This window comes from Cynoglossus semilaevis, chromosome 13 (assembly GCF_000523025.1).
Source record: "Cynoglossus semilaevis isolate Cse_v1.0 chromosome 13, Cse_v1.0, whole genome shotgun sequence".
In the NCBI taxonomy this organism is placed as follows: Eukaryota; Metazoa; Chordata; class Actinopteri; order Pleuronectiformes; family Cynoglossidae; genus Cynoglossus; species Cynoglossus semilaevis.
Window position 1 is genome coordinate 6024365 of NC_024319.1, and position 16473 is coordinate 6040837.

The window sequence follows — 16473 nt, forward strand, 5'->3', positions numbered from 1 at the left end:
CACATATCAGGTCAGTTTAGCAGGTTTAATCTCTTTGCAGATGTAATTTAAATGACCAAAACCCCCAGGGTCTCCCCAGAGTCCAACTAGACAGATACACCAGCGAAAAACAGGATTTTTTTGTGTCACTTTAAAATTGAATGGAGGAAAGAACATGAGTTTTCACTTCGAGGCTATATTTATTCATGGCTTCACTAAAGGCTACATGCTTTTAAAATCATTTACGTGACATTGTTTTTTGTTTTTTGTTTTTTGGATGAAAGAGCGCATCCACAAGTGTTCATCAGATGTGGTTGATAATACAACAAGGATGAAATAAATCAGCTGTAAAGAAGTTCAGTTTTGAGTCGTGAAAAGTCATACACAGCGTCAGTTTTTCTGCTGGGTAAATGAGTGACAGTGAAATGCTAATGGACTGATTCAGGAGTGAACTCTCATCTCACAGAGTCTATCCATCCTCCTTTAAGCCGTCCAACCAGAGGCTGCGGTTTCTGACAGTCAAACAGACTCAGATTGTTTTTTTGTTTTTTTTTACAGCCTGACATACATGTGGCAGAGAAAGTAAAAGAGTTTTGTTTTCCTATTGGCTTCACTTGAACACTGTTAATGATATTTTAGCTCATTAATTAAGAAATGTGTGCAGAGCTGATTTCAAAATTTTATAATAACCATGGAGAAACCGGCTGCTTGAGTTTTTCTTCTTTGCTAATTGGATGCTCATTTTAATGAAATAACAGCCCAAAAGCATGGGCTGTTAAGATATATATATATATATATATATATATATTGCATATAGTTAATTATTTTTCCACATTTTCCAGCCAATCAGTCAGACCCACCTCTCCATTTGCCTCTTGTCCACTGCACAGGCCTTATGGAGGTGGTCGTGAAGACCCTGTCTGAGGCTGTGGTGACCCACCAGAGTGGAGACGGTCACGTGAGGAAGACCGACCAGCTCGTCTTACCAGCTGTTCTGGAACTGCTTCACAACGTTCTAAAGCGAACATCTGTTATCGTCCGCTCTGCACTGAAGGTATTTCTGGTTGTTTACGGCACCCCCTACAGATATTGAGTGGGAAATTAATTTCTGCTTTCACATTAAATTATTAATTAGTTGCTGTCACCACATTATTTATGATTCCTTTAAATTGATCAATTCAATATCAATATAGAAATTGTGTAAATGTTGACAATTATGCCCTCAAGTCAGAGTCGAATAAACATCTCGCTAACGCACATTTAAAAGTTTTTGCACAGAAGTCCCGTTGAGCTGCAACAGCGCCCCCTGTGTTTGCATCTATTTCTTTTTATTATTGGTGACTGTGAGAGGAATGTTCTCAGTCCTGTGTCTTTCCAACATTGATTCACCAACATTTATAAGTTTCATCTCTGCTGAGCTCAGACTCACAACTCAGTTACAAGGCAAAAACCCTCTCTCACCACACACTGTCCTTGTATCATGTCCCTGAGAGCGCCTGTGTGTGTGTGAATGTGTGTGTGTGTGAATGAGTGTGTGCCCTGTGGGTTTGTCTGTGCGTGTGTGACCATTGATGTGTTCTGTGGAGGCCAGCAGGTGTAAGCCACTGCGATATTGAAGTTCTGGACACAGGAGAAAGCGGATAAGGTCCCAAGTTACTGGGACACGTGTGCGCACACACACACACACTCACACACAGGAGCATGCACTTACACACACACATACTCATACTCAGAGGCGTGCGTTCAGGGGCCTGTCTGGCAATGTCCCTGCGGCCTCATTATCACCACTGGCTTTGTCCTCAGCCTGCCTCCCTACACACAGACACACACACTCACATATGCTCACATATACACACACACACACACACACACCAGCCCCAATCTCCCCATAGTGTGCACCCCAACCCAAAACATACATATTAATGCTTCAACTGGGAAAGGGGGCTAAAGGGGAGGCAGGGGAAGAAGAAAAAAAAACCCTGAGTGATAGAGAGAAGGACAGAAGAGGGAGAGGGGAAGGATGGAGAGTCAGACCGAGATGGAAGAGGGAGCGCGCTGAATGTGCAGCGGAAATCAATTCTGCAAGAAATGCAAAGCTCATTAAAAAGAAAACTTCTGCCTAAACCAAATTCATTTGGGTAATAAGGTCTGATAAGGAGAGGACGTGACGAGATCACTCCCCCCCCCAACAGTTACTGTGTTTGTCAAGAAAGACAGAGAGAGAGAGAACGGGGGAGAGAGACAGAGAGAGTTTATATATGCTTTTGGAAAAAAATAAGGCAATGAGAAAGAGGGGAGGAAACAAGAGAGAGAGAGAGTTTATATATGCTTTTGGGGGGAAAAAAGGCAATGAGAAAGAGGGGAGGAAACAAAGCACAAGTAACTTTGGCAGACAGAGAAACTGTCTGCCAGTATTAATCTCATTCCACTGCTGGTTGGCCTGAAGTTCAACCGTGGACATGAACTGAACTGAAGGAGGAGCAGGAACACTAGAAAGGAGCAGAGTGCAGCAGAAAAGGCCGTGGTCGGCGGTCAGAGCAGAGCGCTGGACTGCCTCTTGATTCTGGACAGCACAGCCTCTGAAATCTCACACAGGTAGAGCTACTGTGCATGAAGACACACTGGGGCCTGTGGTTTACGTAGTGGAGAACACAGGAAGTTAAATCAAAATATAAAAGGCTGCTCTCAGCGTGGGGTGTTTTTTTTAAATCTTCAATTTAGAGACAGGAAGTTAAATTACACTGCCGAGTGTGTGTGACGTTCACAGCACGTGTGTTCCTAAAGAACGGTTACAGTAACTCAGAAGTAACTCATCATATGGAGGGAAAACGACTTCCTCCCATAGTGAGTCTATCAGTGTGTCTCTGTGTGTCTGTCTCAGGCTGTCAGAATCTGTCTTGGCAGGTCTCTGGATCCATCATTATTGACTGTCAAATCTCTATAAATGATTTAAGGTGTGTGTGTGTGTGTCTGTGTGTGTGTGTGTTTCTGTGTGTGTGTAGAGCCAGAGGCTATCTTGTCCAGCAGAGGAGATGGAGGCAGCAGAGAAAGTGCTCCTAGCCAACAGACCCCTGAGCCAACTCAGCACACACCTCATTCACATGGTGAGACCAACACTCCTCCAGCCTGTGTGTTGTCAATGAGTGAGTGTGTGTGTGTGTGTCTGCTCTGCAGAAGAAGTGAAACAGGGATATAAAAAAAAAATAAAAATATAAATAAAAATGGGAGAAAACATGCCGATCAACTTGTGTTTTTCCAAGTTGTCTAAAGCTAAGTTTTACACAGAGGAAAGTTGAATAACTCAGGATGTATGATGCAAGTAAGTAATACAAATGCTCATGCAAAGATGGAGATAGGCTGTATACAATAAATATATATATATATATACAGTATATGTATATATATGTGTGTTAGTAATAATGTAGTTTAAATCTTACAGTTTTGATTCGTTGTTAGCATTAAACCCATGTATTTATTTAAATAAAAATCCTGTGAAGAAAAACACTGATTTACCTCCGTATCATCACAGTAATGTTTATTTATTTTAATAAACAGTATGTGTGTGCAGTGCGTACACAACAGAGTAATACTAAATCTGAGTATCAGTGCGTACATGAACAGTGTTTGTTACTACAACAGAGTAATACTAAATCTGAGTATTTACAGTACTCAAACAGAGCTCTCCTGTTTTACTTTTAATCTTTTAAACAAACATCAAACCTTTCTGCTTGAATGCATTTCTCAATTTCTGTTTTATCATTCTTTATGTTTTGCTTCTTTCTAACACATTCTCATAAACATCAAACCTTTCTTAGAATGAATGCATTTCTCAATTTCTGTTTTGTTTTGCTTCTTTCTAACACATTCTCAATTCTAAACTCTTTTGTTAATCCTTACCTGAGTTTTTACTGTAATCTAACCATTTGTTAATCCATTAACCTAATTACATCATCAATTATCTTAGCCCTGATTTCCCATTTCAGTTTTTTTTTCTCTTTTTAACTTAAGATGGAAAATCACTTGTGAAATTCCGCCTGCTTCTGTCTTCTGTTTCATTGCTCTCCTCCTGTGTTGCGGCGCGTGGGTGTGGATCACTTTGAGATGCTAAATGCTTTATAAATACTCTGATGGAGAATTTGATTAAGGTTTTTGATTTAATTGTAGGCAAGACCTGGCGAGTACCTAACCTGGCATTTCCATAAAGCTGATAACAAAAAAAAAACAATGTTTCTGCACTTGGTATAAATATTAATCCCATAATTCTGCATAAAAAAGGGTCTGATGCAGTTAAGCACTTAAATGGAGCAGGATACGATCTGTAAAGTGGAAGAAAAGATAAGATCTGAGACAAATGTGGAAATATTATCACACCCACCTGCTGGAACAACACACACTACTGAGGATTGAATGACTTGAGTAAATCCCTTCTCACCAAAGATCTTAGACTAACAACTTATCGTTAAATTAGATTTAGTCGTTTATGAATGTGCGTTCTGTTTAATTTCCTTCCATTTCTTCCTTTTCTTCTTTTTCTCACTTACTTTGGCCAATTTATTTGATTCAGAATAATACCATGCTCCACGAAACTTATCAAAATGAGTCACTAAATCGGCTCGCTGGTAAAAGTAAACACGGGAAAAAGAGAAATGACCTCACACTAGATAATTAAGTTTCCTCTGAAGTATTTCCTCAGGTTTTTATTTTAATCAGTGCTGGAAAACCTGATGAAAAGACCTAATTGTTTACCAAGCAAAGTGTGTGATGTATCAGCAACTTAAAAACATGTGAGAAGAAAAAAAAATTGTATTGTATTTGTTAAAATTCAGTTTTTCTTCTGACATTAAAATGTATCTGGAAATATAACTATTTAACTAAAAGTTAAAGACTGAATAAAAACTCTTAATGAGTTTGACTTTTTTATTTTGTTAAAGATTTTTTTGTTTCTGTATTTAATTTACTTTGCTTCAGTAAAGATGTGTTCAGTTCAGATATACAGCGTTTAAAAGTCTTTATAGTAAAGTTTCTGGTAAAAAAAAAAAGAAAATATTTTCCTCATCTCTAATCACTTTCCTCTTCGTTAAAAGAGATTGCATTTAAGAAAAGTAGACGAGAGGGAGCAGTGAAGCATTGTGGGAAGTTCTGAACATAAAGAAGAATGGGGGAAAGAATGGTAGGTGGGAGGAGTAGAGGGGGTCTCAGGGGGCACAATGGAGCTTTTACTTATACTTGACACATTGGGTCTGCTTCTGTGTGTGTGAGTGAGTGTGTGTGTGTATGTGTGTACACATGCCTGGGTGTTGAGAGGGTTAAGAAGGAGGCCGACACACCCCTGGCCTCTGCTTATCCCCTTTGACCCTCTGAGTATTATAGGATCCACAGAGCAGAAGTGTCAGTGTGAATGAAATAATACTGAGGCCGTTGGAATGTTCACGGCCGTGAGTGTTGAACAGGAACTTGAAGTATTTGTCAGTACTCTATCAAGAGCAGTCAACAGCCGTAGTATTTGTAACGCATTCCTGTATTATCTTAAAATACAGATATTGAAATTTTGTAAATATGAAAATACTTCGAGCAGAATCTTCTGATTGGTTAATTCTATGAAACCATATATATATACATACACATATATATATATATGGTTTCATAGAATATATATATATACATATATATGGTTTCATAGAATATATATATATACATATATATGGTTTCATAGAATATATATATATACATATATATGGTTTCATAGTATATATATGTACATATATATATATGGTTTCATAGAATACATATATACATATATATATGTTTCATAGAATATATATATATATACATATATGGTTTCATAGAATATATATATACATATATATGGTTTCATAGAATATATATATACATATATATGGTTTCATAGAATATATATATACATATATATGGTTTCATAGAATATATATATACATATATATGGTTTCATAGAATATATCAATCAGTAGATTCTGCTTGAAGTATTTTCATATCTACAAAATTTCAATATCTGTATTTTAAGATAATACAGGAATACATATATATATACATATATTATATGTATGTATGTATGTATACCGATATTTCTCAGGACTTTTCGACTGAGGCCTTGTCTTCGTCTGCAGCTCCTCACTGATGACCAGGAGGTGTGGGAGGAGTCTCTCCAGTGTCTGTCCCTGCTGGTCCAGCTGTACGGGGGTCAAGGTCACGGTCCACTGTCGCCTTCCTGCCTGAAAAGTTTCTCACACGCGCTGCGGACGACCACGCGCACGCGGTCCACCCGCGCACAGCGCACGACCCTGAGGATCATCGGACGATTGGTGAGTGAGTGCAGCGACACACACCGAGGCAGAGGCATGGACATGTGTGAAACACACACACACACACACACACACACACATGTATATTTATACAGTGTGTGGGCCACCTGTCTGTACTGGTCAGCCCAACATGTTTGATTGAAATAAGATGTTGAAATAATAAGTGCTGCCTCTTGACAATGAACATATGATGAGGCCCAGGATATTCACACACACACACACACACACACAGACAGTGTGTAGGCCTTTCTGCGTTGCGTGTTCTGAAAATAGAGTATAGTTTCAGCAGAACATGACTGACAGAAGGAGGGAGAGAGAAGGTGAGAGACAGAGAGAGAGGGAGACGCAGGGAGGGGAGGGGGAGGAGGGGGAGACAGCGTGTAGGTTTATATCAGCCTGTCACTGTCTGAGTGTCTGTCCAAATTTTGTCTGATACTCCAAATATGTTGTAGTACAGGGCAGAGACGCTGACTCTCAGCATGTACTGCAGCGAGTGAAGATGAAGTGAGAAGTCTGTTTCCCAAACGTTATAAATAGAATCGACTGAACCCGGTAACGGTGACAACAAACTTTAACGAGAAAAGACAAGGAAGCGGTTTCCTGTCCTGAAAGATGAGCGGCAACGAAGTGCCAACGGGAGGCACGCGGTGGATGGTTTTTTTTACGGGGGAACTTTGGTTTCGTCAGTTCTTTAAGGTGAGGTGGGCAACAACAATAATAATGTTGACCGTTGTCAAGAAAGATTCAACAACAGAGAGCAAAACAGAGTGATTGACCTGACGAAGCCCTGAAAACACAGGGTTTAAACCAAAGGCACGTGTTCAATTAATCTGACTCTAAAAAATATATTATTTCAGGTGGTTATTGCAGGTGTACTGCTGCACTCTTTACCTTTTATAAAATCATTTGGATCTTTGTTTGGAATGAAAATATTGGCAGAAAGATTTTAAGAGTTTTATCCTTTGCTATATATTTTAAAGATTTAAGAAGAAGAACAGTCTTCCTCCTGTGAAACCTGGTGGTGGCGTCGTTGGTATTGTTCTTTTAGAACTGTTCTTGTAAAGACAGAGAGAATGAGGTGTTTTAAAATATCAGTGAATCTGACATAGATCATGACAGAAAACACGTGAAATATTGGCATAAAAAACAACTTGAAACAACATTGGAGGTGTATCATTTACACATGAAACACCACTGTAATCTGAACATTTACAAACTTTGTTTATTAAATCCAAAAACCCACATTTTAAAATGGCTTTTGTTGAGGTTTTATATCAGCTGTAAACATACTGCCAGTCCAGTCTGAGGACCAGACACATATGGCATCAGAAAAACCACTGTTGTAAAGTTTGGTCTGCATTCTGTAGCTCGGCTTCCCAAGGAAATAATCCCTGAAAGTTTGGTCTGCGTTCTGTAGCTCGGCTTCCCAAGGAAATAAATTCATATTGGATGAATTTGCAGTAAAAGATTTACTATCAGTGCCAACATTCAGGAAACACTTTCTGCACCATCTGGGAAAGTACGCGGTTCACTTTGACACCGACGCCAGGAGACTGCACTCCGTACTTGTTTTCTTCTCTGACCATAAACTAGAATTTTTAGTCGCCCAGTGTTAACCAGCCTCAAGATGTCAAGCCCGATTGTTTGGAAATTATTTATTTAAAGGAAACCCGGTCAATAGTGGACGCCAAAAAATGTAACCGGAGAGTAAAAACCCAGGGCTTTGCAGGAGCGTACAGAAGCGGCTCCGGCGTTTGGACGGAGTTGAAGCCAAGCATTGTTGGAGTGAGGAGTCCGACGAAAAAATCCGTCTGAAAGTCAACATGTCCAAGTTTCAAAATAAATTGGCTGATTTTACTGCAGACCACCATGAATTATGTAAAGTACATTCCTAATATCTTTCTTTTGCCGGAGGGTCATAAAATAGTTTGTGTGTGTGTGTGTGTGTGTGTGTGTGTGGTACACAAGGTCAGCTGTCATTCTGACATCACACCATCTGACTGAGGGCTGTGCCTGGGAGCTACCTGCAGTCAGGACTCTGACTCTGTGCCTGTGTGTGTACACGTGTGTTTATTTTGTGATTTCTCTCACTAATTACATCCAATCACACACACACACACACACACACACTTCCTCTGTCACACATCAGCTCACAGACTTTACCTCTTCCTCTCTGTGCTGTTACAAATTTGTCCTCATGTGCAAGCTCCCTCATTACCTGCTAAGCTAACAGACACAGTAACATGGAGATGTGAACTCTCTCTCTCTCTTTCACTCCCTCTCCTCTTCACCCTGAGCCTCTCTCTCTCTCTCCCTCTCTCTCTCTCTCTCAGAGCTCTAAGTTTGAATGTCAAAGTTTTTTTTTCCCCCCTCACCCTCTGCAGTGTTGTTCTCTCGTCTCACACTGTTTCCACTAGAGTCTGGTTGCTAAACTTTTACAGAAAGGGAAAAAAAAAATTAAATCAATCATATTCTCTGCGTTTACCAAATTGAGTTTTCTCAAATCTCATTGTCAATGAGCCAGTCTGTGTCTGTGTGTGTGTGCAGCAGGAGACAGCACACACTTCTTTCCACTCGAAAAAAACCCCCCACAATGACTCACACATTCTCCTTCAGACACACACACACACAGTGAGAGGCAGAGAAACAAGTGCCTGCCCTTCAACAAAGGCTTTTTTTAATTATCTTTCATTGATTTCCGGGCCTCGGCTAATCTCAATCAAAGATCCCACTAATAGCTTGGAAAATTGAAAAGGGACGAATGAGGCAGAAAGAATCACAATTGTCTGAATTAAAAAAAAAAAAAAAAAATCAACATATTATTTTACAGTTGCCATTTGGAAAGACTTGAGGGGTGAGAGGGGGTCTGGGGGGGGGTCATAGGACGGGGTTATAAAACAGATTTATTGGATATGTATTATTATTAATAATAATAATGTTATTGCTGTTGTTGTTGTTATTGTTGTTGTTATATATTCATGTTGTATTCAGTCAGGCTCAGTGACGTCCCTGACGATCACGTTACCTTGTCCAGCAAATATAATACACGTTACTGTAGTATTTTTGGATAAACTGTGTCACATATAATCCATGAGGAGGAGCACAGTGTAGCTGCTGCTGCTGCTGCTGCTGCTGCTGCTGCTGCTGCTGCCGCCGCCGCTGCCGCCGCGGGCGGTGGCGGTTTGCTGACGTCGTCCTGTCACACCGCTTGTTAATCTCACACTGTTCCTTGGAGAACCTTCCTCATTTCCACAAACATTTCGTGGTGTTTTCTCCAAAATGTCGCAGTGTGTGTCCAATTACTGTGACCTGTTCCAGATTCCAGCTGAGAACAGACGCATTACTGGTTGGTTTAACGCGAATGACTAATTAGCTTTTATTCTGGTTTTGAAATGTGTGACTTTTAAGGGGAGAGCATAGAAACGTTTGAGATATACATGTTAGACATGGGATGGAGTTTATACAACATACCCCAGGTAGAGTAGATCAAATAAAATAAACAGATAGATTTTGGCGTTTGAAAAACTCATGTTGAAACGACTATTTGCGGCACACCTGAAGAAATGACTGAAATTTCAAACAACTAAACTTTTCTGTGGTTCTTTGTTTAGATGGTATTTTGACAGCTGTTGTTTTTTTTTTTTTTTTTGTCAAAATTAGGTCTACATATAATATTAGTAATAACAGGATCATTCATTGGTGTCGACTGCAAATAGGAACAGGCAACAGTTTTGTTTTTGGTTCGTGGATTCTGGAGAATTCCTTCCTCACCAGGTCACAAACTGTTCTTTGTGTCGTCTAAAGACTAAAAATCTTAATTTCAAATGTTCTATTAGTTTTAGAAACTTGTCTGGAAAGATTTTATTTCACTTTTATTACTGCCGTGCCTGATCGAATTTCCAAATTGTTCATTGTGGAAGTTGAAGCTGTTGGAAACACCTGAGGAGACGTGTCCTGACGCGTTGTTGTTGTTGTTGTTGTTGTTGGAACCGTCGCTGCGTCACTCAGTCACACACACGCCGGTGGTCTTTGTCTTCACGTGTCTCTCTCTTCGCTCTCTGCTGATCTGGTGTCACGACATCAGTGGCTCTGACAGAACTGATGCTCATTTGTCCGACTTTGAGTCATTTTCACAAAATCAAGGTGTGTCTGTCACGGATGTGAAGTGAGCATCACCGTCTTCTAACCTCAGTTGCCTGGTAACAAGCGTGCTGTGTCACCAGAGTGACAGTGTTGATGATGTCAGCGTAGATCAAAGAGAGAGTACTGTGGGCGCACACACACACACACACACACACACAAACACACACATTGGCATCCACTCATTTTGTTATGTAGCTTGAAACAGTTCTTATTGTATTTTATATTTTATATTTATTGTCATTTAAATTAAATCACATTCACAATCAAATTTTTTTAAATTAAATCACATTCACAATCAATAAAAAAAAAATTAAATCACATTCACAATCAAATGTTTTTCATTTTGTATATATATATTTTTTCAGATATTTAAAAGTCACACACCTTCGCAACCTCCTGGGAAACATGATGCAAGACGATGACCTCCTGGGAAACATGCAAGACGACCCCAAAAAAAAATCTCTTGCGACCCACCTCAGGGTCGCGACCCAGTCTTTGGGAAACAATGTTGTATACTGTTGAAATTAAACAACAGTTTTGAAACAGTTGAATAAGTAAAACCTCCTTAAACATAGACGTTTGACCTGGTTCAGATGACCTTGGTTTTCTGGGGTGAGAAATGAATACATTTGGTTAAATTTCCCCTCATTCTCCTGTTGACGAGCTCAGTGTTAGCTAAAGGCAGCAAACAAATGCCTTATTCTAAAAGCAACCTCAAAGTTAGGGGTAAAAATAATAGAAGTTCAGGTTTCTTAAAGCTTAAAGAAATTTTCCTTTTGGCCAAAAATGGCTTTGAGTTCAACTGAATATAGATAATAACAAAGAAAAAAGTCAGCTGAATAGTAAAAGTCCCCGTCTGCTTTGGAAATGATCTAATATTCCTTTGAAACATTCTGCACCTGGACCAGAAAACGTCACTGTACACAGAGACAACTTTCATCCTGCTGCGTTGGCTCGACGTCATAGTTTCAACAAACGTGTCGGGACAGGAATTGGACCAGAGAGAGAACAGAGAGACGGAGACGGAAGAGCCCGAGGAGGAAAAGATGTTTGAAGGCACACAAGAAAAAAAAGTCACAGATCAAAATGATTAATGAGGATGTATAAGATTTAGGACACAGGAAGTCCGACACACAGCTGTGATGTCACATGACCTAAGCAGCATGACATTCACTGTTGTTGTGTATGTGAATCCAAGTCCTGTTAACACGCTATCACATGACAATGTGGATCAACACGTGGCTCCTGATGGTGCAGGAACCAAAGGATCGTTTCTATTTTTTTATTTTCTGGCAGCTCAGCTCTCGACCCTCGTCCTTCAACCACCGCCTGACTTTGTATTTCAGAGGATCAGAAACAACATCACCTACACACAGGGTCACGAAGGTCGTCAGAGAATTAGAACTAGAACCAGATGTAGAATTTTGTGCAGGTACGAGACCAAATCAGAACACGACAAAGATGGCAACACGAGACATTAAAATGCAAGAGTTCTGAAAATAACCCCATTTATAAAAGCAGTGAAAAATCCATGTGCATTTGAAAAAAAATAAATCCAATTCTTAAACAGAAGAAATAAATGAAGAGAAAATGCGCTGGTATTGGAACTGAACATTAGAATTCTGTGAATGGTCACAAGTCTAGGATTGTTATAATAGTTATTAATAACCTAGGTTTCCAAAAGAACAGAAGTTTCACGTGTGAGTCCTCAACAGTGCTTGCTGGTGTTGAGTTTTAATTGGCTCCCATTTTGTTCAACTTGTCTTGATGAAACTCTGTCACCGCTGTGTTCATTTTTATTCTCCTTTAATGCGTTTTCTTTTGTCTTTTTCAAGGTACAAACTGCAGACGCAGGTGATTGGCTGAAATGTCCTGAAGGGGTGGAGTTGACCAGTCAGCTGCAGGATATTTCCCTCAGCAACAGGTAGGTGTGTGTGTGTGTGTGCATGTGTGTGTGTGTGCAGCTATAGTTGTGGGGACGTTTGATTTTAGAACTGGAAATGACACGTTGTCCTCGTGTGGACATTTTGCCAGTGAGACTCTACATTTAGTTTGGATTAGGATTAGAAAAAGTCAGATTACAGTTCAGTTTAGGATTACTGTAGGTGGTGATAGTGAGTGTCATCAAGGAGGAGGGGGGGGGGAACAGGTACACGCAGGTGTACTACAACAGGCTGCCACTAGGACGGCGCCATCTTGTAAGGTGAAGTGAATTGACTGCAGTGTTCATTAGGTCCAAGTGAAGTTTTTACAAAACCTAAACCATATACGTGATGTTCAAAGTGTAATGATGTTCACTTCATCCAAACCAGGTCCAAACCATTTAACAATGACGAGGTCAGAGTTCATCTGTGGCTCTGAGTCTGTCTGTACAGCTGCAATTCATAGTGTGTGTGTGTGTGTGTCGACCAGGAACCAATCATTCTGGCTTTAGCTGCTCTTTGTCTCCTGTGTCCCTCATCAAATTATTTCCATGCATGTGTGAACGCGCCTGTGAGTTTTCACCTCTTTTTTCCAGTCCTTCATTTGAAGGATGTGACAAGACAAGAGTATCAACTTAATGGCTCACAAACAGAAACAAAAAAAAAAAGACTTAAAAAACTGCACAGTGTGTGGAACAGAAGCTTAGAATCTAAATTAAAGACCCTGCTTCCTGTATGTTTTTTTTTTTTTTTTTTTGCTCTACTAGAACATTTACAGTACTTTACCGTTTTTATCCACCACGGAGGTTTTTTGTTTTTTACAGTTGTCTGCAGCGTATGGACCAAATGATTATCGTCCTAAGATAACTTAACAAAAAATGTGATTTTATAATTATTAGTAATAGACATGGAGGTGAACAGAATTTTTTGGTTTTCTCATTTTGCGATAATTCCAAAAAAACAAACAAATCAATCAAACAAACTGTAAGATTTTGTGTGTGTATTACTTGGTTGGGACTTGGTAAGTGATACTGACTACAATGCAGAAACACACACACACACACACACCTGTATGTCTGCATCTTGATGTCTTTCATGAGCATCAGGAACAAATGTGTTTTCCCTCTTTGTGCCAAGGGTATGGTCTCCATCACGACCGGCCGTGTTCTGTTTGATCTTTTGATGTACGAGACGAGTGTCCTCTCAGTCTCACACACACACACACACAAGCATGCAGAGAGTTGGGGTATAAGCTTACACACAAACAGTTGCCTTCTCATCCACACAACCTGTCAGATCAGTAATAAAGGTGTATTGTTGTCCTCCTCTCTCCCCCTCTCTCCCTCTCTCTCCCTCGCCCTCTTTTCTCCCCTTGGCTCCTTTCTTCTCCCTTTGTCACTCTACACCACTCCCACTCTCAATTTTCCTTATTTCCTTCACTTCCGTCTCCCCCTCTCTTTCTCTCCTGCTCTTCTTGCTCCCTTGCTTTTCCTCCCCCTCTCCCCCTCTCCTCCTCTTCTCCTCTTTCCCCTCTCTCCTCTTCCTCTCAGGCAGATGAAAGCATAGATCTGCTCCGGCTTTGAAGTAGCACAGACTGGCACACTCCCACTGGTTTAGTAGTAGGAGAGGGAGGGGAGGAGGGGGGAGCAGAGGTTTGTCGGAGAAAGGGCAGGAGATGAGAGGAGTTACGGGGAGAGTAACGGAGGTGGTGGGGGGGGGGCGTTATTTGAGGATGGGTTTTAATTGAGGGAATGAGGAGGTGGAGCGGAGCGAGGAGACGAAGTAGAGCAGGAAGGTCCGAGCTGAGGTGACGTCATTCTGACTTTACCATGGCAACCTGAGGAATGCTTTTTTCCAAAAAAGAAAAAAAAAACAAGAGTGATGGAGTGTGGTGAAGGGGGAGGGGTGAGGATGGGTGAGGCCCAAAACCTGGCCCTCAGGTCATTGTCTGAGTTGTTGAAGTCAAACACAGAGCCATCAGGAAAAATGTCAGAGGACAGATCTGTTGTTAAAATAAATCCCTAGGACTGTATGTTAGCAGATTAGTTAGCATTTCTAAACCACTTGCTATCAGGATGTTCAGGAACAGTTAAATTTAGTCATTTCTAATGATGTGTTATTTAATATAACTCATAATTGTATGTATGGATTATTTTTGATGTTTGGAAAGCAAAAAAAACAACAACAACCAAAACCCAAAACAACCTCCTTCAGTGGGGGTGCAGATGTGGGTACGGACCGTAGCACTTTATTTCCGTGCCTCAGTAGATCAGGTCTTAGCTGTGAGTCATTTTGCAGCCTGTAGCTTCTCGCCGGATTCTTAATCATAAATATACCAAAATCAATAACAAGCCCGGTCTCATCTTCCTCCTGGTCCACAGGCGCTGTCCACTCGGCTGTAGCTGGGGGATGTTAGCAAAACTCTGGAGTGGGTTCTGCCATTTGTTTTTCCAGTTTCTATAGTCTTCCAAGGATTTCCGCAGCTTTTAGGGCAGTTATTTATGTTGTCATTAGCCACAGGGAGCAGGAGTGAGTTCACTGCTCCTGTGAGGCAGGGACTAGATAAGAATGTTTTTTTTTTTTAAATCAGAGAAAAGAGGTAGAAACCTCATAGTGGACCGAGTGGCGTCAGGAATATTTGTATGTTATGTTTCTTATATGAACTGTAAATCTTTAACTGGAGCTGCAATGTAAAAAAAAGAAGAAAAAAGCAGCAGCTCTAATCAGACTGAGAGTCACTTCAGTAAGTGCAGCTCTGAGCAGAGACTTTCTTCATTTAATCCACTCAGCAGCTGAGTCCGCATAGACACGCCTCTGCACCGATCTCCTACGGCATTCTAAAAGAAATGAGCCTGATCCTTTTTATTGACATTTTCTAAGGCGAGTTTCTCACAACACCACAGACAGAGTAGTTAATATTAACCACACCCAGTCTCCACCCAGCTGCTGCAGTGACTGCGTTAACTTCCCATTAGTCACTTTGACTGCACTTAAAAACGTCCTGCACCACCTTCACATTCTTGTCTGCCGCTCCTGACTTTATAAAGAAGTGCTAGCACTTGTTGAAATTTTTTATTCTGTCACCAAGAAACACAGCGAAAAAGTGAAAATATTATTTTTGTTCTTTTCACAACAGGTTTAATGCAGATGTTATTCAACTGGCTACTGAAATCGTCATGGAGATTTCTAGACTGTAGATTCCGTGACTCTTCAAACCAGATGACATCAGTCTACCCTGTGTAAATAGTTACCACCACAAGTCAAGTAAACTTTCTTTAATATTCTGAATCTCATTTTGTATTACATTGACATTCATATCAGCAGCTTCTAAATTCACTATGGAGTTAATGTTTGTTCTTGTATTACCTGCCTTTTGACATTTATATAAAATCAGTGTCAGTGTTAAAAGCTGACCTGAATATCAATGGTTTAACACTGTATGATGTTGATCCTGAAGTTCTGACCATCCATTCATCTCATCTCTATAACCAATAGAATAAATAACAGTGTTGAACGATAGCCTGTCACTGCCATAATTTAAGGGTTTAAATAACAGTGTTGAAGCCTGTCACTGCCATAATTTAAGGGTTAAATTAAAAAGCGATCCAGTCTCTGTCAGTACAAAACATTATACTGTAGCTCCGGTGTCCCAGTCCCACTGTCCCAGAGACCCAGCTTTGACCTGTGGATTTGTCTGGACAGCTCTGGTCAGCATTAGAGAGCAGCTAGAACACTGTTCTTACTGCCAACTTTTCTCCTGTTTCTGTTACAAACTGATGCTGCTGGTAATCAGACGCCACTGAGGGACCACAGTTTGGACAGTTTAAAATTGCACCAATGTCTGCAGTATTCACCAGTACATAAATAATATTAGACCCAAATGTCTAGGCTTGACCATGTCTGAAGTTGACCTCGTTAAAACTCAGCTGTTATGATCCATGAAAATACATCATTTCTTAGGTACTTAATATCCGGGTAAGTGACTGATTTATGGACATTTAACATTTAATTGGAATTTTCTTGGTTTAACACAATAATGAGCATGTCTCTCCCTGCAGTGTTGAGACACCAGTCCCTGCATCTGTCCTTCA

General features: G+C 40.3%; 1 protein-coding gene across 6 annotated transcripts in view; it reads left to right on the forward strand.

Annotated features, from left to right (window-relative positions):
* Positions 1 to 15916, forward strand: part of ulk4 (unc-51 like kinase 4) — a 96758-nt gene extending 80842 nt beyond the window's left edge. For all 6 annotated transcript variants that reach the window (XM_025061682.1, XM_025061681.1, XM_025061680.1 and 3 more), the window contains 5 exons: positions 870 to 1033; positions 2982 to 3083; positions 6123 to 6317; positions 12296 to 12384; positions 15519 to 15916. In XM_025061682.1, coding sequence (XP_024917450.1) covers positions 870 to 1033; positions 2982 to 3083; positions 6123 to 6317; positions 12296 to 12384; positions 15519 to 15579 — 611 coding nt within the window. In that variant the 3' untranslated portion in view covers positions 15580 to 15916. The remainder of the gene's footprint in view (positions 1 to 869; positions 1034 to 2981; positions 3084 to 6122; positions 6318 to 12295; positions 12385 to 15518) is intronic.
* The last annotated feature ends 557 nt before the right edge of the window (positions 15917 to 16473 follow it).